At 42.3% G+C, this 23,372-nt stretch overlaps 1 protein-coding gene across 3 annotated transcripts in view; it reads left to right on the top strand.

Moving 5' to 3' along the window:
- The first annotated feature begins 8,351 nt into the window (after nucleotides 1-8,351).
- The window catches only part of CD47 (CD47 molecule), a 66,938-nt gene continuing 51,917 nt past the window's right edge, over nucleotides 8,352-23,372 (top strand). For 2 of the 3 annotated variants that reach the window (XM_059888208.1, XM_005201263.5), the window contains exons 1-2: nucleotides 8,352-8,519; nucleotides 21,041-21,388. In XM_059888208.1, coding sequence (XP_059744191.1) covers nucleotides 8,474-8,519; nucleotides 21,041-21,388 — 394 coding nt within the window. In that variant the 5' untranslated portion in view covers nucleotides 8,352-8,473. 3 annotated transcript variants of the gene reach the window in all.

Raw genomic sequence — 23,372 nt, 5'->3', positions numbered from 1 at the left:
TAAATTTAGGTTTGGCCCTGAATCTAACAATTGGTGTCCTCATAAGAAGAGAGGACACAGACAGAGCAGAAGACCACATGAGGATGGAAGCAGAGAGTGAAATGTTGCCACCAATAGTGGTAGGGTCTACCAGAAGCTTTCCTGGTATCTCAGCTGGTAAAGAATCTGCCTGCAATGCAGGAGACCCTGGTTCAATTCCTGGGTCAGGAAGTTCCATTGGAGAAAGGAAAGGCTACCCACTCCAGTATTCCAACCTGGAGAATCCCATGGACTGTATAGTCCACGGGGTCACAAAGAGTCAGACACAACTGAGTGACTTTCACTTTCACCAGAAGCTAGGAAGAGGCAAGAGATGATTCTTCTCTGGAGCCATCAGAGGGACTGTGGCTCTGCTGACACCTTGGCTTCAGACTTCTAGAATATATTTCTCTTGTTTTAAGCCCCCTCTTAATGGTAATTTCATAGGGCAGCCCTAGGAAACTAAGACTCTGGGCGAAGTCAGTCTCAGCCAATTTCAGGGGAATGGAGAGGGATAATCCTGCTGTGTTGAATATTCTCTCTCAGACCAACTCTCCACCCTTCCATACTCTGCAGAGCCTGGAAAACGGAACTTCAAGAACTGCCTGCGCAGACCTCTCCCCCTGTGGATTCTGGCTGAGAATTGCCCATGGCAGGAATTCAGAGGATGGGAGTGAAGACTTACTCTGACACCTTTTTCTCTGCCAGGCTGGTAGTGGCTGTGTTCCCCTATCAAAGGCCACCAGCTCTCGCCCAGAAACCCTCCTTCAGTTTCACCTTTCTCTTTCTCATAATCGCTTCCTCCTTTTGCACCTCCAGACCTAGGGACCTGGGAGCAATAACTATTGCTAGCTAAGAGCCCCTCTTCTTTCCTTGTCAGTTTCTTTTAACCCTACCCACATCCTTGTAAACAGTCCTTTAACCAGTCTCTTCTAAATCATTCATTTGAGTGTGCCACCTGTTTTCTGCTGATGCCCAGTGGATACACTTCTCTGGGACCCTGGAGAAGAACCGAAAACTTGGTGGACACAATGGTGACTACTTCACTAAGTTGAGAAACAGCACTAGCAAAACAATAGTGGGAACCACAGTGACGGTAACAGATCATACAATTGCTTTGCTTCCACTGTTCCTTTTCCCTAGCAGAGGAAGGGGTGTGAACTCTGAAGCAACATTCAAGCTCCAATTCTACCATCTCTTACCTGTGATATAAACCTCTCTGAGCCTCAGTTTCTACACATACACAATGGGTATAATCATGCTTTCCTTATTGGACTGTGATGAGGATTGAGGGACATAAATAGGAAAGAGCTTGACTGTGGTAGGCAGAATAATGCCTCCCAAAGATTTCAGCCCCTAATCGCTGGGAGTCGGAGACTACGTTACTTTACATGGCAAAAGAGACTTTGTGGATGTGATTAAGGTTACAGACCTTAAAATAGGGAGCTTATCCTGGATTACCCGAGGGGCCCAATCTAATCACTTGAGCACTTAAAAGAAGAGGAAGGCAGAAGAGTTAGTCATAGAAATGTGGCAGAAGGTGAGAAGGCAGAAGAAGTATGACAACAGAAGAAGGATTTTGGGTACTGTTGCTAGTTCTGACATGTTTTGAGACTACATGCAACTATTTGCAATGACCCCAAAGAGGTCTAGGTGCTAAAGAGCCCCCCTAAAAGGCAGCAGGCAAAGGACTGTGGACATTAGTCCTATAGCTACTGAATTCTGCCAACCATGGGAGTGATGCTGGAAACGGATTCTCCTCTAGTGCCTCCAGAAGTGAAAGGAGCCCAGTTAACACCTTGATCTTGGCCTTGTGAGACCAGAAGCCAAGAAATCAGCTGAGCCACTGGACTTCTGAACTACAGAACTGTGAGATAATAAATGCGTGTTGTTTTAAGTCCCTACGTTTGTGGTAATTTGTTCTGGCAGCGATAGAATCTGCCTGCAATGCAAGAGGCTCAGAAGATGTGGGTTCAATCCCTGGGTTGATGAGATTCCCTGGAGGAGGAAATGGCAACCCACTCCAGTGTTCTTGCCTGGAGAATCCCATGGATAGAGAAGCCTGGTGGGCTACCATCCATGGGGTTGCAAAGAGTCGGACACAACTGAGCAGGCCCGCATCACCCTCAATGATAGAAAATGACACACTAGCGTGGAAATGTCTGGTACCTAAGGTGACCCCCTATATATATATTCCCTGCCCTCAAAGAGGAGAGGTAGGCAAGATACAAGGGGCCTTCCCAGCATCCCAAAAGTCATGTGCTCTTCAAGAAATAAGCCTGTGGCAATTTTGCAGCCTAATGTGGAGGCTGTCTTTCTCTAGCACTTTCCAGCTGTTATGAGGATGGGCCTCCTACAGGGGTAACCTCCAGCAGCAGCAGCAGGAAAAGCAGGACACACTGTGCTTCCTTGTGACCCAAGCGAAACAAGCCTGTGCACCTCTGACACCTGCAGGGAAATTCACACCAGAGCAGGCTGTCATCTCTCTGGTAGGATATCTCTTACTGGAAACCTTTAGTCCTGCTACCATCCTCCTCCAGGGAGGCAGCTTCTATTTCCAGTATTCACCTCTAACTGAAACACCAGGGAGGAAGAAGATCATTTCCTGCCTGGTTTCCTTCCATCTCTCTCATCAAATCCATCTCCCCAGCCACACATGGAAATTTTTCAGCTGCCTAACAAACCAAACCCAGAGAACACAGACCCTCATTGCTACTCAGCTTTATTCAATGACCGGGACTCCTATGCTTTCCTGGTGGCTCAGTAGGTAAAGAATCTGCCTGCAAAACAGGAGACTTGGGTTTGATCTCGGGGTTGAGAAGATCCCCTAGAGAAGGAAATGGCAACCCACTCCAGTATTCTTGCCTGGAAAATCCCATGGACAGAGGAGCCTGGTGGGCTACAGTCCATGGGGTCACAAGAGTCGGACATGACTTAGCAACTAAACCACCACCTGTGCTTTAATAACTGGGTCAAATTGAAGTAACATCCTAGGACACTGGGCCCTGAGCTAGGTGAGAGAGACAAGGGTTCCTCAGCATTCAGTCACCAGCACAGTGTGCAGAAGAGCAAGAGGATTAAGGCCTTCCCACTGGGCACAGACATGTGCCTTTAGCTTAAGTCAAAATTGTAGACAGTTCACCAAATACGTTGCTTTTTCAAGGCTCCAGATCAGCGGTTGGGGATCCTTTTGAAATACTTTTCACTGCCCTTCTAGGAGACCCATCTCACTATAAGAAGATTGTAATCCTAAGAGCTGATACTGATTGTGTGATTATTGTGTACACAGCTCTAAGTAGCTATAAAAGTGTTATTAAATTCTCAAGGCAACTTGAAGAGTTAATTTCTATTATTTTTATCAGTTTGTCATCTAACTTTTAAAACGAGGAAAGGAAAAATAAGACTCAGAAAGATTATATAACTTGTCCAAGGTTGGCTGGTGGTACATAGCTGTAGCTCAAACTTAGGCTAATGTGTTTCAGTGTGCTATGGGGTGTTTCTGTACACACGAAGCACACTGAGTTCTCTTGATTGATTTAACATACACAGAGCCCTTAGAACTCAACCAGGCACTGTGCCAGACCCTGGAGATACAAATAGACCCAGAAACGTTTCATTTTTTTCATTGATAACATGATAGAAGAGGACAGGTATATAGAAAGAAATATATACTGACACATTTTACTGTGTCATGAACACAACTGTTTCATGCCACAATGTTTATTGAGGCATGAACAAATAGAAGAGGTTATTAGACCTTAAAAGTGGTAGAGAGAGTGAAGAGAAAAGGGAAAAATAGGGTTGAGAAAAGCTACTTAGAGGAGGTAAAATTTGGTCTTAGTCTTGAAGGATGAGTTGGAATTCTTTGGCTTGAAGAGAGAAGGAAAAAAAATGTGGGGGAGGACACATGAGGCAGAGGGAACAGCATGACTGAAACACAGAAGCTTGAAAATAGAATAGTCCCAGCAAGGAAAAGTCCACTGTTACAAGTGTAAAGCACTTGACTGGGGCATGAAAATTAGCTAGGAGCACATTGGCCAGAATTGTTAAAAATACAAGAATCTTCATTACAAATAGCTCCCCCTCTCAAATTATATTCAGAAACACTAAGAGAGATAATATTCATCATGTACTGCAACTAACTTGATGACTGATAAGCCCCAAAATGGAACTTAATGGTGATAAAAGCCTCTGATGTACCAGACAAGCATCAGGGTTAGCTCATTAGTGCAGTTCACAGAGCATCCCCTTTTGATGGGTACTTTGCCAGACAATCATAGAAAATAGAGTTCCTGGCCTTGAGAGGTTATTGATCATTCTTTCATTCATCATTTTAATGATCGATTTTTGATTACCTCTTGTGTGCCAGGCAGTGGGGCTAGCAGAGAACAAGACTCATGTGGCCTCTCCCCTCATTGGGCTTAGGAAGGAGTTACTATTGAACGGGAAGAAAGCAAAAGAAACAGGTATTTTTTAATATAACAAAGTAACTGATATGTACCAAACAACAGAAAATACAGAGAAGGGGCCCTGAACTTACAGTGGAGGAATCCTGGGCTTTGGTCTGCTGTGGGATCATTTGATGTAGGTTCACTTACATAAAAAGGTATATCTAGCCCTCCACAAATTATAGGCCTTGCACAGTTAGGCAGGTACAGTTCTGAGCTAACTCTCCAAAGTATCAAGGATCAAGCATGGCACACCAACATGGGAACAAAAAAAAGTTCTAGTTGAATGAAAAATTGTAGTAAGGACACAACTGTATCAACACAAATTTTTAGATAATATCCTAACAATATGGGCCATGTGGTAGGATGTAGGTATAGTTTGGGGAGGAAGATAAAAGTAGATATACTGTTAAGATAGAAAGTGAAAGAAAGGGGAACTGACCATGAATTGAGAAGGGAAGCTTGTGAACATTTTCGCTGGCCTTGGAGTCAGACTAATCACCATCCCCTCCCTGAGCACAGTTCACCTTCCTTATTTGTAAGGGTAATGATGATGGGATAGGGTAGCAATTGTTTGGGCTTGTGAGTTTATTTACCTACGAAGGGGAAACTATAACATCTTTGATGTTATAGAGTGAAAAGAAATAGTAGGAAAAAGAAGGCAAGTGAGTTAGACACAAAGGATCATAGACAACATGCTCATCATCCCTCTTTCCTTTTGCTTCTTTGTCGCTGAAATGAAGATCATAAAACCCATTCCAAGGTCCTTGTGAAGATTTAGGTAATATACCTAATGTGTATTACTTCTGTTCAAAACATTCTATGCATTATTCTTTGGCTTTCTATCCAAGAAAACTCCTTATGTAAAGATAAGATGAGCTCAAAATCCGCCCCCCCCACCTCAAAATGCTTGCAAATGTTAAAAGGGAATGTTAAAATGTTAAATATGAGGTGCTTAGATACTTGAGAAAGGAGCCCAAGGTTATCTCAAAGAGAAAATCATCAAACTTAGATAGGTTGCTTTGGATCGTCTCTCCCGGAACAGGCCTCCTCATGCCCCACCATCAAAACATATCCTGGTCAGATTCCCAAAGCAGAAGTGGTCACCCAGGTGGCCTCTCATTCACCTGACTTAAGCTATTCCATTTTCTTCACAAACTACCTTAAGCACATGACGTCAGCAGTTCCCACAATAAAACAGAGCATCACTGATCTCCACCTCTGAAGGTTAGGGACAGTCCTCCCCAGTCATTCTTTAGCTTTAGGGGGGTTGGTGGATCTCAGGGACAGCTGACAGCCTTATTTAGCCAACCAGCTGCTCTGTGATACACAATGTCCCGAATGCTCAAAGTCTGATGGATGATTCTTTTGTATCCACAGAAGCAGCAGTTGGAGGAGAATCCACCAGTCTCTTTGGTAGCCTCAGGGTGTCAAAGCTGTCATTCAAATCATTACCATCATAATTATTAACCATTGTTTTAGTAAGATATCTGCCAGGCAATTGTTTTTTCTTTCTTTCATTCTTTTTTTAATCATTAAAAAACAATCAAATTTCACTGGAGCAATGCTTGCCTCAAGTCACATCTACATGTTTATTAAAACCCCTTCTGTTTGCCTAGTTCAACAGGAAGTCTTGGAGAAGGGAATACTTAATATATCCTCTCTGATTGTAAAAAATGGATAATGCTGTGGGGAAGAGATTTACACCCCCCCCCCCCCCACACACACACACAAAATCAAAGGGAAAGTTATGCAGTATATATAACACAATGCTACAGAAGGTCAGAGAGTGGTAATTTTATTTCCTGGATTTTATTACTATGGGGATGCAATGAAAGAGACACCATGGGTAGAGGATTTGGAGGAGTGGAATATTGTGGTGGGAAGATTTTTTGTTTTCCACCAGGTGAGTGAAAAACAACCAAGGGAGCAGTGGATATTGAGAAATGGAATACTTCCTAGCAGGTTGGTACACAAGATGTCACAATCATCAGCGATTGCACCCATCCAGTGTGAGCAGGTGAGCCCTAAGGGAACTTAGGTAGAAGAATACCTGCTATCTAGTAGCCAGCAGACTATAGCCAAACTCTATTATGAGCCCTGGGGAAAGGAAGCTCAAGAGTGAAAACACAGGATGCTGGCCCCAGATAGCTATGATGCCTATAAAAGGAATGATTTCAGTGAGCCCAGACTCTTGCATCTTCCCATACACAGTTGTTATGGTTCAGTCACTAAGTTGTGTCTGACTCTTTGCTACGCAACCCCAAGGACTGCAGCCCAGCAGGTTCTTTTGTCCATGGAATTTCCCAGGCAAGAAGACTGGAAACCCGTTGCCATTTCCTTCTCCAGGGGATCTTCCCCATCCACTGATCAAAACCACAGATTGCACTCCAGTCTCCTGCATTGGTAGGAAAATTCTTTACCTCTGAACCACCAGGGAAGTCCCTTCCATACATAGAAAAGTACTAAATTCCTTAACTTGGGATATCTGGTTTTCTTAATTAACAATAACCTTCTCATGTTCAGACTACCTGCCCTTTGTTGCAAAGCTTCTATGTAACCTGGCTCCTCCCCCCTCGCCTCTTTGGAGTTCTCTCAGGGTTACTTGAGAGGTTCCCTCCCTGGCTTACCTTCTAAAAATGTCTGCTGAATAAAACCTAACGCTCAGCATTTGGATTGCATGTAATTTTTAAGTTGACAATATGCACGCCAATACAGTAGTCACCAAGCATGACTTTTCAGCAAGCATTTTCATCATTTAGGGTAAATGTTAAAGGGAGTTCTAAAAGGGAATTTGCTTCTGTATAAATGATGTGGTCTGTGTGATTCAGACAGCTAATCAAAGACCTTGTCCACACTGTGGCTTGGAGACACACTTCGAACCCATTTTTTTAAGCAAGGTAAACTCAAACAGCATAGAAGAGGGACCACTGCGAGGGAACTAACCAGGCCCAATGACTTTGCAGGAAGGGGCATCGTGGATACTTCTGCTAACCGTTGCGACCACCCCTGATGGTTGCTAGGGTTTCAGCATCAGGACTTCGAGACTGAACAACAACAAAGTGTTCACCACCACGAAAGGAACTTGAGTAATCCCCTTCAAAGGTTGAAAACACAACAGAACTAGGCGAGAAAAAGAACGGAGGATCTAAGAGCGGCCGACAAAAACCAAAGCAGACGGGACGCGGAGAACCCCGGAGGGCCCGACAGCCCACGAGCAGCGAGTGGAAGTTCCCAGCGGACACATGACCGCCTGCGACCTGTCCTAGGCGTGGTCCCTCCGGGCTCGCTGCAGGCGGGGGAAGCGTTGAGACGCCCCCACGTGGTGTGCGCTCCCACTGCAGGCGGCGGAGCTTTGGGGGAAATGGAGAGGGGTGAGAAGTGTGGAGCCGCGGAGGTCCCATCGCGCGGAAGGACGGTGGATGAAGGGAGAGGCGAGCCACTGTGGGCTCCAGAGGGAAGTGGGCTTCGAGGTAGCGCCTCGGAGGAGCGCCTGGGGAGGGGGTTCCTGAAGCGTGAGGCTGGGCGTGAACGCAGGAGAGGACCAGTTGAGATAAGATAGGGGGTCCCCAGGGACGTAAAAGGGAACAGCAGACAGGGACAGGTCCAGTGAGGTCCCCGGTGAGCGGGAGAACACACACTCAGCCTCCAGCGGGTGGGGGGTGGGGGGCGGTGTATGGACATTGACGTGAGAGGAGGCGGCCTGGGGCCGCGGGGCGTGACCGGGAAGCGCCGCGCGCGCCACCGCCAGGGAGCAGGCGGGAGCGGGAACTAGAAGCTGCGAGTCTGGAGGGCGCGGCGTCAACAGCCACCGAGGCGGGGCGGAGACGAGGCGAGTGCGCGTGCGCGGCCCGCGCGGGCGGGAGCGCGCGCGCGCGCCCGGCCAGGCAGCCTGGGCAGCGGGTCCTGTCTGTGACAGGAGGTGGCGGCGGGTCCTCTCTGTGTCTGCTGCGGCGCCCGCTCTAGACGCCTGCGGCGGCTGCGGCGACCCAGCGGCGGGCGCGGAGATGTGGCCCCTGGTAGTGGTTCTGCTGCTCGGCTCGGTGCGCTGCGGTGAGTGGTCACTAGCTCTTGGTTCTCTACAGCTTGTGTCTCGGCGCCCCCGCGTGTGTGTGGGCTGCGTCCCGGCTGGCCCGGCGGCTCCCTGGAGAGGGTGGCCGGGGCGCGGGACAAGCGGGCCCTTGCACGGGTGCAAGGCCCGGGGTGCGGAAGCGGGAGGGCCCAGCGGGTATTCGGCACCCCCTTCCTTTCTTCCTTTCCCTCCTCTTCCTCTTACCCCTGGGTGAGAGCGGGGCACATCTTCCCTTGTTTGTCACCACCGAGGAAGACTCCAACCGTGCACCTCGCGCAAAAATTAGCTCTGGAGAGAAGGGGCAAGATCGTAGGCGAGGGGTTGGCAACTGTTAGGGTACCCGTTCCTCCCCGTGCTTTAAACGTTTTGGGGGTTGAAGGAAGGAGAGTAGGAGGGCCCCAGCCTCTTGTGATGCAAGTACGCATTTTGGCAAAGTCTGCTAGAAGGGGTTTCCTCCGTTTGCCCTCCCACACGAACATAGGAGTTAAGAGGACGTAAAGGACACAATTAAGTTTCATTTCCAATCCAGCGTTTAATCAGAAGATTCTCTGGCTTTTTTTTTTTTTTTAAACCCTAGGAATATAGCTTACTGAGTGGAAACTACCCCCACGCCCCACCACCATCAGCCACTTCAATACAGTCTAAATTGCGCGTTCAAGTTTTCCTACATTATTTAGGGGAACCGTTTTAAAAGTAATCCAGACTTCGCTTCAAGTATGAAGATAGTAACCTCTAGTCAAAACACATTTGCGGTAGAGTGGGATTTGGTGTCTTTCAACACCAAAGGCGTTTTGGCCCCCCAAGCTTTTGGAATCCATTTCGCTTTTTTAGAACGTGTGCTTCGCCTGTAAAAACTGAGGAAGGAATAGGAATTTTCGTGGCTCTATAGTGCCTGTCACGCTTCATATCTATACATTCTGTTGTGAACTTTTTGTAAAATTCAGAATTGAGTTAGAGTAGTAGTATCAAGCAGTTGTTACATTTAATTCTGGAATGCTAAATTAATTAGATTTTAAATGGGTTATTAGCCTCCCTCTACCATTTATGAAGGCTTGTGAGTTCAAGCTGTTTACAAAATGCCCTTATGCCCCGACTTAGCTTCTTCCCCTTCTGTGAAACCTCCTGAGATGTTGGAGCTCTTAATAATCAATCTCTGTTATCTAAAGGGTTGATACTAGGTAAGGTAGTGTTTTCTGTTATCATCCTTAACATCTTGTTTCCTGTTACCATCATAGCTCAGATAATACTGCTTTCAGAAACCTGTTGTATGATCGGAAAGCCTTATACTGAACCCGGTAATGAATTTTTAATAAAATATTACTAAATCAGACCAGTGGTCTCAAAGCTAGTTTGAAGCATAAAAAAATGTGAATCATGCACTGTTTTAAAAACAAGGGTCCTATTTTCAAGTAGATTAGAAAGAACTGCTAGAATGGTACTTTTGAGGATAGAAATGGTTAGGCCTTCTTTAGTAATAGGTATGATCACGTATGATTAGCATTCATTTACATACAATATTAATATGCTCAAGTCCCTACAGAGTCTTAGAATTCAGAATTTATGGTCTTTTATTGTAGTTAGTTAATAATGACCTAAAAAAAAAAAAACAGAGATATTATACATTTGAGTTGTTAAGTGTTGAATATAAAACAGGAAGGGATAGTGTTTGTCATAAGCTATAATGTATTTTTGTGCATGTGTGTTTAATATGTAGTTTTAAAAGAGCATGTAGGAAGAAATGTTACATTTCAGAACACAAGTAGTTGTAAACCCAAGTATTTTGGAAGGCTGAATTTAGATTCTCGAATGAGTAAGGAAGTCATGGGTTTGTATGTTTATTTGTACTCAGGTTTGATTTTGCTTTCGGTTTCATTTATAAGTAATTGCTGGTCAAAGGCTATTTCCTGGTAGCCAGTACAGATTCAGTTGATCTTTATAGTAAAGAAAGTTATTTAAAATGCCCATTCCTTTTAATTATAGGCAAAATACAGTTTTCTGTATTGGTTTACAAGATACAGAATGAATTATTACTATTCTCCTTTCCTCCTCCCTCCCCCATATGTCCAATTATATGTTGTTTGAAAGCACATCATCAGTTTCAGTGATATTCACTAACTGGTAAATAAAAGGTTACTCAGATAATGACACTGATAGGAACCGTCTTTTCAGTGGTTGATTTTTCTTTATTTAAAGTGAGTTTTTAGAATCACAGGTACACATGATTTTAAAGCATTTTTATTGTCTAAGTCTAGTAGTAATTTAGTTGGCTTAAACAAAAATGTTTTCTTTTCTCCTAACAGATACATTACTTTGAACCACAATTTGCCATTTTAAGGAAGTAAATGCCTCTTTAAATGTACTTATTTCCGGGGCCGCCCAGCAGTCTAGAGGCAGGGTGCTAAAGCATCGCACTAAGTGCCTACTATTAGGACACTTGCTCATGCTGTCATCTGTATTTTGGCAGATGTTTTATGTTTGCCACTGAGTTGTTAATGAAGATTTGAAAGGCCAGGTTCTAAAATAGAGAAATAGGTGGTTTCCCCAAAATTGATAAACATTGTAAATCCAAAATGCATTATTAAAACTAAGTTTGCATTCCTTAATATTAAATCAACTCTAGCTAGAATAGGCATCATTTTTTTTTAAATACATTCATCTTCTTTTAGAGACATAGTTTTCATGTAACCATTTTACCTCTCTTTTAGCTTATTTTGCCGTCATACCTTTTTATACAAGAAAAAATTTTCTGTATCTTGTGGCTCAGCCTAATATAATGCACTCTTGGGCTGTGAGAAAGCAAATTTCATTCTGTGTACTAGTGCTGATATTTCTTCTATGATAAAAGAACAAGAATGATAGTGTAGGATCAGTTTTGCTGAACACATTGTAGCACTAAAGTGAAAAAAATGTATAGAGCATTCAGGAAATTTGATTGTGGTATACCTAGACTAAGACAGTAGAGTCTGGATTTTCATTCTCTGTGGTTACATGGAGTTGAAACAGGAATTAGAAGCTACACCCTGCTCTGAATATTTTATTCCATCTCCATGATGTGTGTGTGCTCAGTTGCTCATTTGTGTCCTACTCTTTGCAACCCTATGGACTGTAGTCTACCAGGCTCCTCCATCCATGGGATTTTTCAGGCAAGAATACTGGAGTGGATTGCTATTTCCTCTTCCAGGGCATCTTCCGGACCCAGGGATTGAACCCTCATCTCCTGTCTTCTGCATTGCAGGTCGATTACTTAACACTGAGCCATCAGAATCTGGTCAATCCCAGGGTTTGAGATTTAAATTCGGATTTAAATTAAGTGCATATTTGAACTTAATGGCTCAATTGGTAAAGAATCTGCCTGCAATGTGGGAGACTTGGGTTCAATCCCTGGTTTGGGAAGATCCCCTGAAGAAGGGAATGGCAGTCCACTCCGGTATTCTTGCCTGGAGAATTACATAGACAGAGGAGCCTGTTGGGGTTGCAAAAAGTCAGACATGACTGAGTGACTAACACACACACACACACACACACAAGTTAAACAGTAAGTCAAGGGATTGGGGAAGTGCAGGGTCTGTCAACATTGCTTATTCTGTTTCAAGTAAGTATGAACCCATGTTATGCTTTAAGCATTTTGCAAGGCCTTCTTGGGCATACAGACAAATTTCAGACTGTACGCCTCTTAATAACTTAAAGTGTAGTTTATAAAGAGAAGGGATTTTTTGTTTTTATACCTCAATAGTACTTAATATATTTTAAGTGCTTGAAAAGGCTATAATTGTGGATGTTACTGCCTTTAAACTGCCCTGGGCCTTATAACTCTAAGTTGACTACTTCTGTTCTTTTGCTATGCTATGCTAAGTCACTTCAGTCGTGTCCAACTCTGTGTGACCCCATAGACGGCAGCCACCAGGCTCCCCCGTCCCTGGGATTCTCCAGGCAAGAACACTGGAATGGGTTGCCATTTCCTTCTCCAGTGCATGAAAGTGAAAAGTGAAAGCGAAGTCGCTCAGTTGTGTCTGACTCTTAGCGACCCCATGGACTGCAGCCTACTAGGCTCCTCCATCCATGGGATTTTCCAGGCAAGAGTACTGGAGTGGGGTGCTTATAGGGACCATTTAAAACCCCAGTGGGAGATCAGTTTGAGTCAGAACCAAACACCTGTGGACACTTGCCTTTTTAAAAACCTGACTTTGTTTGGTCTCTGTTGAGGAGAGATCTGACTAAATCCTCGCTTTGACCCTAAATTTAACCTGATTCAGTTTGAGACTCCAGTTCTTCATACCAGAACCCAAGCCTGATGGCAGAAATTAGATGGATTCATTTCTAGCAAGTGTCTTGACTCATGAGCTTTGCTTCATTCACCTTAGTGACTGCTGGGGCTTCTTACCCCATTCCTGATCATCCATCCTGAACAAATAATTAACTTCCTACTCTGCTGCAGAAAATAGTGATGTGTGGTGTGGACTCTTTCAACTTCCCACCCACCATCACTAAACTTGTGTGTAATATCTTAGGCAACATTCATTTCATTCTCCTCCTTCACCAGTGTCGGAAGTGCTCCTATTCACCTTTCCAAGGAAAGACCCCCACTGTCTACAGGTCTTGCACTTCCACCATCTTGGAAACCTGCCTAATCACCTTAATCCTTCAGTCTTGTACCTTAGATCTTTGCCTCTTCATTGATTCCTTCTTCTTAGTTTGAAGACGAGCTCAAGTTTGACTCCATATTAAAAACAAACAAGAAGAGCAGTTCCATGCTCTTTCCATCATTGCCTTGTTTCTCTGCTCTCTTGTGTGTGTTACTCAGTCAGTTGTGTCCGACTCTGCAACCCCACGGACTATAGCCCACCAGGCTCCTCTGTCCATGGGATTCTCCAGGCAAGAATACTGGAGTGGGTTGCCATTCCCTTCTCCAGGGGATCTTCCTGATCTAGGGATAGAACCTGGGTCTCCCACATTGCAGGCAGCATCTGAGCCAGCAGGGAAGCCCACAAAAGTGAAAGTGAAAGTCGTTCACTCCTGTCCGACTCTGCGATGCCATGGACTAAACAGTCCAGGGAATTCTCCAGGCCAGAAAACTGGAGTGGGTAGCCTTTTCCTTCTCCAGGGGATCTTTCCAACCCTGGTCTCCCGCATTGCAGGCGGATTCTTTACCAGCTGAGCCACGAAGGAAGCCTGCTTTCTTATACTGCCAAATTTATTCATAGAGAATCACTGCCTCTTCTTTCTCCCCTCCCCTTCACTTCCCAAATGCAGTCTGACTCCAGTCCCTCGTCTGCTGACATCGCTGCAGATAAAGAAGCTAAGAATGAAAATTTAAATCTAGAGGTTTTTTTTTTTTTTTTTTACTCACCCTGCTTAACATCTATTTTGCCTATCATAGTTAAGACCCTTCCATTGTGTCTGCAGTGGTGTTATTTGCTGCCTCACCTACTTCACCTCTTTTCTCACATCCTTAGTTTATTCCTCTTTAACTATTTGCTCCATAAATATTGATATTCCCCAGCATTTTATTCTCTGGTACCTGCTCTGTTTGCAAGGACTCTCTGAGTGATCTTGTTTATGCTCACAGTTTCAGTTATCAGCTGTATTCTTGGTAATTCCCAAGTCTCTGTAGCCCAGACCTTTCTTCTTAAATCCACATTAACATATCCTGGGATCCACTGGACATCTCCATTTCAGTGTGCCACTGGTACTTTTAATACTCAGACTATTGAATATTGAAAGAATATTTACTGCTGAATCTCTTAAGTATCTTTACTCTATAGTTAATCTACAATCTAACTGGTTATACATACCATTTTAGTTAATAACTGTAATTCTTCTTGCTTCTCCTTTACCTCTCACATCTGACTTAGTCCGTTTGCTTTTTTTGTTCTTTCACTATTATTTTTGGCCTTCTCTTCACTTGTCATTTTCCTGGATTATTGCAGCCATCTCTTAATGAATCTCCTTTCCCAAAGCTCTTCCTGTCCTCAATTCACCCTTCATACTGCTGTTATTGTTATTTTTTTAATGTCATTAAGTCTGAGTGGTTTGCCATTACTTAGGTTATCGGCTCCAGACTTCCCACAATGACATTCAAGGAAGCCTTTACAATAAGTCTTAATCATCTTTTCCAGCCCCTTTTCCTGGAGTTCACTTGAATAATCATTGGCCTTCGGGTATTCTTTCTTTATTCCTCTGTACTTGTTATGGCCTGAAAAGCCCTTCCTTTTCTAGGACATTGCAACTCATCCAGTTTAAACACCGCCCAGTAGGAGAAGCATTCTTAGAGACGTCAAGTGATTTTAAAGGAACTGTTCCATCCAATCTGCATCCAACTTGGTTTAGATTTTTCATTAAAATATGTAGCCTCATGATACTACAATCAGGGCTATAGAAGTAAGAAACAGTGGAGGAGTCTCTTGAAATAAGGAAGAAGAATGAATCTTCCCTGATATGATATTTAGATTTTCTTTTCATGGGATTCATACTTTAAATTTTTACATTCAGGAGGAATGTATTGAGCCCTACTGTCTGGACCCTGAAGTAGATCCACAGGATATCAAATGAATACATTGTCCTTGTGTTTCTACCTTTTTATCCTAATGGAGAAATCAGTAGAGTAAAACAGTAGTTAAAAAATTTGGAACTGAGCGACAGCACTTGAATAGGGGGAATAGGAGCAGTAAGGAGGGAAGAATAGAGTTGAGTAGTAGCAACGACAGGGACAGTATTGAACATCTCAGCTGTGCCTTCAGGAAGAGCCAAAGTTAGTGAATTGTAGCTGCCATTTATTGAACATTTGCTGTGTAAGTGAAAGGCATTGCAGTAGGAACTCCATGTTCATTATCTCATTAAATCTCACAAAATCTCTATGAGGTGTACATGATCACTGGTCACATTTTATAGGTGAGGAAACTGAGATACAGAAATTAAGTAACTTGCCTAAGGTTATACACCTAGGAAGTGCTAAGTCTTGAGCCAAGTGTGTGCTCTTACTTGTACCTCCAGTGAAAGGTATGGGCCTCCTTAGGCTGGGTAACAGCTTGTGTGAGTGGGGAAAGGCCTGGAGATGAGAGTACATTTGCATATCCGGGAATTGCTAGGTCATTATGATTGAAGCTTACTTGGGAAATAAGAGAGTGTAAGAGGTGAGGATGGACAGGATCCTGAAGGACCTGGTTTGTATTCCATGATAATGTACTTGAATTTAGCCTGAAAGTGGGGGAAAGGGTGCTGTTAAAGTATATTAGGCAAAGGAGTGCACATTTGTGTTTGGAACAGTTATTTTGGGAACTGTGCAAAATGTATGACTGGGATGGGGAAACTTTGAGGCTGAAGGCAGGGAGCTAGTTAGGGGTTGCAGCAATAGTTCAAGGCAGAAATGATGAATGTCTAGTTAATTCATATAGCAGACATTGGATTTAGGAACAATTACATAGATTGAGCCTACCCAGAACTCGCCTGGCTGAGGAGAGGGCAGAATCTAGCATGATTCTTATCTAGGTCTGCTTGACTGCTAGATAATAAAAAGTACTTTAGGGAGGTGAGGATTTGGGATGAATGTAGGCAGAAAGTAGATAGATTTTTGTTCATGTTGACTCTGAAGTAACTGTAGTATATCCAAGTGGAAACGCATAGCACATGGTTGTCTTCTCAAGCTCTGCAGCTAAGGAGAAAGGTGGAACCCAGTTAATAAAATGTGTGGGTAGTTAAAACCTGGAGTAAGGGAGAATGCTGGAGTGGGGAGGGATGGGGGTCAGGGCTTGGTAGGAAGTCCTTAGCAACCTAATATGTATTGTGAGTCAAGGAATAGATTTCAGTAAAGCAAGCAAGCTGCGATGAGGTGGAGAAAGCACTAGGAGGAAATTCAGAGATACAGAAGCCAAGAGACAAGAAAGGGGCTCCCCACAGGCTCAAGAACTGTAGAGAAGTCAAGATGGAGAGCGAACCATGTGCATTCCGTTTTCACGGGATGATTGGCGACGTTGGCAAGAGCCGTTGTAGTGAAGAAGGCAAGGTGGAGGCCAGGTAGCAGGGATGTAGGAAGTAAGAGATGAAGAAATGCATTTAGATTATCTTTCTAGATGCTAGGAAAGAGAGAGACAAGTACAAGGGATTTTTTTTTCCAGTTGGCTGATATTCAAGTATTTAAAAACTTTTAAAAACCTATTGTAAATGAACTTGGGGGATGTCACAGGATGGTAAACAACTAGGGGAAGTCCTTGATATTGATGAGTGTGGAGGCAGAAATGGAAACTAGCTCTCAAGTGAAGGAGTTCGTTTCTGAAGTGGAAGAAGTGAGGGGAAGCGAGGTGTGGATAGGTAGGGCAGCAGAAGAATGTCCAGGGGGAAGTATTGGAAGCTTCTGGTTTCTTATCTGGAGGACTCAATTTGAAGTAATCAGGAAGGGAGGGCTCCTTTGGAGAGTATTGGATAAGCTCTTACAAAAGGAGAGTATTTTCAGAGTTGTTCTAAAGGAGAGAAATTTTCCGTGGAACATGTGAAAAGGTAAAAGAATGAAGGATTAAATAAATGGACAGAGTCTATGATAGTCTTCTGTTTTTCCTGTAGTAGCAACAAACATTTTCCTAGAAGTCTAAAGACTAATTACTCTCTTGCCCATCCATAGCACTTTGTTCATATAGGAAAGAAAGCACTTAACGACCTTGGGTTATAAAAAGTATATATCAGTCCCCCAGGGCTTCCCTTGTGGCTCAGCTGGTAAAGAATACGCCTGCAATGTGGGAGACCTAGGTTTGATTCTTGGGTTGGGAAGATCCCCTGGAAAAGGAAATGGCTACCCAGTCCAGTATTCTGGCCTAGAGAATTCCATGGTCTGTATTGGGATCACAAAGAGTGGGACACGACTGAGAGACTTTTACTTTCACTTTCATCAGTCCCCCAGGTGAGAATTCTGTTTTTTAAAGATGATTCCTACATTTTTTTCATTATTGTATTCGCACCTCCTGTTAAGTGTTTCAGATCAGATGAGATGGTTTGACCTAGCAGTTTGTATTCATAGAAGTTGTAAGGTCCAATATTTTTGGCATTTGATATAAGTTAATTTTCCCATTTCATTTGTTAATTTATCTGTAACTCCAGCATCATGGATGGTTATACTTACCAATTTCTATCTGATTAGACTGCTGTAGGCATTTCTTGATTATTCAGAGTTTACTTACTCATGATAATTATCTATATGATCCTTTATTTGCTCTGTATATTTTAGATCCTTTCTTCACTGTGCTGTTTCATCAGAAGGCAGTAGGCAAAATAGAGAAAAACCAAATCAAATAATTCCACTGCTTAATAGCTGTTTAACAAATGTTTGTACAGGATGAAGTTGTAGTTAACAGCTGATGAAGCAACATTTTTGGACTGTATTTATTAATTGTTAGTGCAAGGATTATTCAAATTATAGTTGATCCAGGTCAATTTCACTTTGAATTTTATTGACAGCATTTATTAAACTTAAATTGCTTCAGCTATAAAAATGGCTGTATTGATATTACAACAAATACTGCAGTGGAATCAGTGCTTTCTGTATGCTTTAGAAAATTCATTTTCTAAACACAAGTTATAAAGTCACTGAGTGCTTGCTGACCACTTTGTACTCACTTGCTGCTGCTGCTGCTAAGTCGCTTCAGTCGTGTCCGACTCTGTGCGACCCCATAGAAGGCAGCCCACCAGGCTTCCCCGTCGCTTCTAAAAAACTTTGCTGAGGTAACTTAGCTCTTCACTTGTATCTCTTTAATTAAAGGATAATTTTTAGGAGGTATAGTTTGACTCAAACAAATATGAAATGCTCATGTGTCTAAGTTTTTATTTCACACATTAATTAACAAGCAAACCAACAAGATGGTACAACCATCTTGGTTTTAAAAGAGAATTGGAAGGGACTTCCCTGGCAGTCCAGTGGCTAAGACTCTGCACTCCCAGTGCAGGGGGCCCAGGTTTGATCTCTGGTCAGGGAACTAGATCCCATATACCACAACTGAGAATTTGCACACGACAATTAAAGATCCTGCATGCTGTGGCTAAGGACCCAATGCAGTCAAATAAATATTAATTTAAAAAAAGAATTGAAAGACACATGTACATATAGGCAGTCAGGAATGGTGAAATGAATCTGTGGATAGATGCAAAGTTGGTCAGTGTCCTCAGGGCAATAAAATCTTTTTTTTTTCCCATGCTGTGTGGCATGTGGGATCTTAGTTTTCCAACCAGGGATCAAACCCGTGCCCCGTGCAGTGGAAGCACTGTCTTAACCACTGGACTGCCAGGGAAGTCCCTAAAATGTAATTTTTAAAAAAAATTCCTCTCTTCCAACAGGTCCAAATCAACTGCAGAACAAAGTTTGTTTGTATCTCTATGGTTATGAATCGTTTGCATTACCATCAGTTTTCTACATCTTACAAAACTGTAAAAACAGCCTAGTCTTGGCAAGAGGCCCAGGCTGCTATAGAGTTATTCCAAACGGATCTGTCCGATAAGGCCCAGCACCCCGTTGAAAGGACTCCTGGTAATCTTTTAGTCCGTTTCAAAATCATTGACCATAGTTTCTGACACTTTCCTTCTTTTCTAATTCCAGCATCATAACCCCTTTCTTCTGTCCTTGTACACTCTATAGTCTCCACCCAGTGCTTATTTCTCAGGGGAAATAATTCATAACTCCAGTGTTTTGAAGAATGCAGTTGGAAGTCCAGGTTTTGTCTAGAGCTTCCTGATATTTAGGTGGCTAGAAACGGAGAGAACTGGGGGAAGGTGAACTGTGGATGACCACAGGGTTGATTTAGACTGCAGTTCCCAGAAATGTAACAGTTTAGACCTGCCAGTCAGAGAAGGTCCAGAGCATTACATTAAGATGCTGGAGTGCCTAGTTTTTATAGTATGACCTTACATATTTATAGCACAGTACAGAGCACTTACCAATGTTTTCTCCATTGATGCTGACCACAATTCTGTGAGGGGCTCCCCAGGTGGCGCTAGTAGTAAAGAACCTGCATGCCACTGCAGGAGATGCATGACATGCAGGCTCGATCCCTGAGTCAGGAAGATTCCCTGGAGAAGGGCGTGGCATCCCACTCCAGGATTCTTGCCTGGAGAATCCTGTGGACATAGGAGCCTGGCAAGCTGCAGTCCATAGGGTCACAGAGAGTCGGACATGACTGAAGTGACTTAGCATGCACAATTCTGTGAAGCAGCCCGGTGTTCATTTTTTGATCCTCTTACTTATAGAGAGTAAACCAAGGCATAGAAAGTTAAGCAAATTGCTTAAGGTTTCACCCTGAAAAGTAACAGACAGAGATGGGATTTGTTCTCAGGCTTCTGAGCATTGTTCAGTTCATATTCCATGCTGCAGCCCAGCATTCAATTCAGTGGGCATTTATTGAAGAGTAATTATGTTCCTAGAGTAATAATATCCTGTGCCCCTGATAAAGGAAAATTCTTAAAGATGAACAATTAAAACTAAGGTTTTATTTATATCTGTCAATCCTTTTTTGAAAGGAAACACCAACTCACTGCTTACATGAAAGAAGTCATAAGTGGCTGAAGAATATGGAGAACAAGTACAGTTTGTCCACATTTTTGCACATTCCACATGAAAGGGGACCCATTTCTCAACCTCTCTTTTATAAGGCAACAATCAGTAGTTTATATTATTGAAAAGAGTTGATCTGATACATGCTACTTATTAGTAGTATCCGATCTTGGTTTCAGCTTGCATCTTGTCTTTGTTTTGGGTGGTTTGTGGTTTCTAGAAGAAAGGGACACCTGTAATATATATTTGGAAGTTGTTCCTTAGTTTCAGTGAAATGTGGGAGTGGGAAAATGCCATTCAATTGTGTATAATCCTTTATGATACGTGCATACTGAATGTCTGTGGCTGTCTGTATTTTGCAATGGAAAAATAGCTGTAGAGAATATTTTTTTTTCTTAATCCTTAGCATTCTAAGGCTTACCATCCTAGTGGAAAGATGTGATGTGATTCATGTGATTTACTTTTTATATTTAAGTACAGTGGAGCCTGCTACCTTTTTTGGAAATGCAACCTAGGGATAGAAATAAACTTCCTATCAGTTTAGCAAATTCTATTTGGAGAAAATGTATAGAAGTTGAGACTGAATATATTATTTGATTTTACTTTCAATTTAAAAATTTTCTCATAGTAAAGTCAGTATTTTTCTTTAAATATCAGAATACACAAGCTTCAGAGTTTCCAAAGCCAGATACTACATCTGCATGTTCTAACACAGTTGCTGAGTTTATTCCCAGGATACATGAGAATGTATATTTTGTGTTAGTGGGAATGAATAAAGAAGAGGTACAGTGTTGTCTATCAGCTGAGCACATTAATATTAAAATAATTTGTTCTTTTCACTTCACCCATCTTCCCTATAGTTGCTTACTTGCTTAAGTGAACAATAGAAGCACTTCTCTTTATCTTAAGAATTTGTAACATACCTAAGATCTCATAGTATTCTGTATGAAATGAAACAATTTTATTTCTCTTTTCCAGGTTCAGCTCAACTAATATTTAATGCAATCAAATCGGTAGAATATACCCTTTGCAATCAAACCGTTGTCATCCCATGTTTTGTTAATAATGTGGAGACGAAGAACATTACTGAATTGTATGTCAGATGGAAATTTAAAGGAGAAAACATTTTCATCTTTGATGGAAGTCAGCGGATGTCCAAGCCTAGCAGTAACTTTTCTAGTGCAGAAATCGCACCATCAGAATTACTGCGTGGCATTGCCTCTTTGAAGATGGCTAAAAGTGATGCCGTCTTAGGAAACTACACTTGCGAAGTAACGGAGTTGAGCAGAGAAGGGGAAACCATCATAGAACTAAAATATCGTGTTGGTAAGACTTCTATAAAGTTTCCCTGTTATTTCTTCTGCAGCAACATGATCCTGTTAAAGGAGGGTAAAATGGGGCTAGGAACTTCTTTGAATCAAAAAGCATACTATTAATACTTAATGTTGGAGTGTTTAGCAGCATTAAGATCATGAGTTTTATCTTATTTGCTCTTCTCCTTTTCTCAATAAATCTCCTTTGTTGGTTGATAATTTGTGCATTGTATGGTCCTCAGACTTTAGGTCTGAGGACTGTGACATTTGCAGGGAGCAGTCCAGGGGTCATGTCCTCTGAGGTTTTGTTTGCTGCCATCAGAAGTATTTTCTTTCATGTGATTTATTTTCAAGCCTTTTTCCCAATTATTTCACCTTTTTGTTTTTTAACCTTACACTTTGATCAAGGGTTGCCAAGTCCCAAACATGCTTCCTCTGGAAAGAACAGATTAGGAGGAGAATAAGAATATTAAAAATCATGTTATCATAGCTGATTCCTTGAGATTTCCTGTGCTTAGCCTTGCTTTGGTGTTGTTCCCCCCTCCCCACCTTGGCTAAGAAGTGGGAGAGCTAGGGATTCAATTTAATATATTTAAATTCAGCTTTGATTATAGTAGCACGATCCTGCCCTTTCTGAGTTGGTGAGTTGCATAAAGCAGTAAAGTTAGCTGAGTAAAAAGTTTTCATTTCTTTCCTATTCCTTGCAGTGCCAGCTAAGTTCTTCAGCCACACAGAGGTACATTTCAGCTTTCTGTTTTGAAATCTCTATTTAGAATTGCTAGCTATATTACTGATCTCAGGATTAGACCATATTTTGAGAACCTGCTCTTTTCGTGGACTCAGATCGGTTCCATTGGATCCACTATTTGCCTCTGTTCTTCTTGCATTTACCATTAATAAATGTCTCTTACCACACTGGGAATGAGGTGCTTGGGTTGATAGAATCCTTTAACATTGCTTAGTATTATGAAATCAGCAGATCCGGGTTATATCCCCTATTCTGCAACCTAACTGTTCACCTTTATGCTGTTGAGCAGTTACTTTGCCAAGTCAAGTTACCTCATCTCTAACATGGGGATGAAGATAGATTCCTGCCTTTATGTCTTATCCTAACAGTCTGATGAGCACCAAATGAGGTCCCTTGTGTACAAGCACTATGTGAACTGAAGTGCTTTATAGGTGTGAATTGTGTTCTTGGGATGTTTGTTTTATAAAGGATGGTGTCAAGCTGTGAAGCTGGCCTGCGGTTGTAAGAGGGATTCTTGCACCATGAGGAGAGGCTGAGAGATGGCTTAGAGTAGGCTAGCAGAATCTGGAAGGCTTTTCTGCTCAGAAATCTCTCTTACATTGTATCTTGTATTAAGTTGTACTAATTTAGGCTGAAGAGCTTTTTTTGTTTTATTTATTTTAAAGTATACCTTTCAACAGGGGGTCGAATCTGGAATTGCATAATCTAATATCTAGTTGAAACTTTTTCTGAAGGAATGTACAGTTTTATTGGAATGAAAAAACAAGACATAGGGATCAATCATTTGGTAGTTGTGTAGGTCACCGAGAGGTAATCTCAAGATATGAGACTTGAAAGGCCAGGAGATGGAATGAAATGAATGGGAAAGGAATACCAGCATCTGGAGATGAAGAGAAAGTGTATAATTTTGTGTGTCTGTGATTGTTTTATTTTTCTTTATTTTCAAAGTACCCTATAAAAATATGAACTATGTTTACTTTGGGACCATTCAAATGAGGAAGTATTATTTGGAGAGAAGTATTCATTGGAGGAAGTATTCATTGAGGAAGTATTCATTGGTGAGAATGTATGAAATTCCACCAGAGGTCTCAGACATTTGGCTTTGCACTCATTGTTTATTTTTTGAAATAACTATAGACTCATAGGAAGTTCACAGAAATAAAAAATTCACAAAAATAAAACAGAACAGTACTGGGTGCTGTGTACTCTTTTCTAAGTTACCCCTAATGCTTAAATCTTGTGTAACTTT

Source organism: Bos taurus, chromosome 1 (genome assembly GCF_002263795.3).
Source record: "Bos taurus isolate L1 Dominette 01449 registration number 42190680 breed Hereford chromosome 1, ARS-UCD2.0, whole genome shotgun sequence".
NCBI lineage: Eukaryota > Metazoa > Chordata > Mammalia > Artiodactyla > Bovidae > Bos > Bos taurus.
The sequence above is the reverse complement of the archived record's forward strand: the minus strand, read 5'-3'. Positions and strand labels throughout refer to the sequence as shown.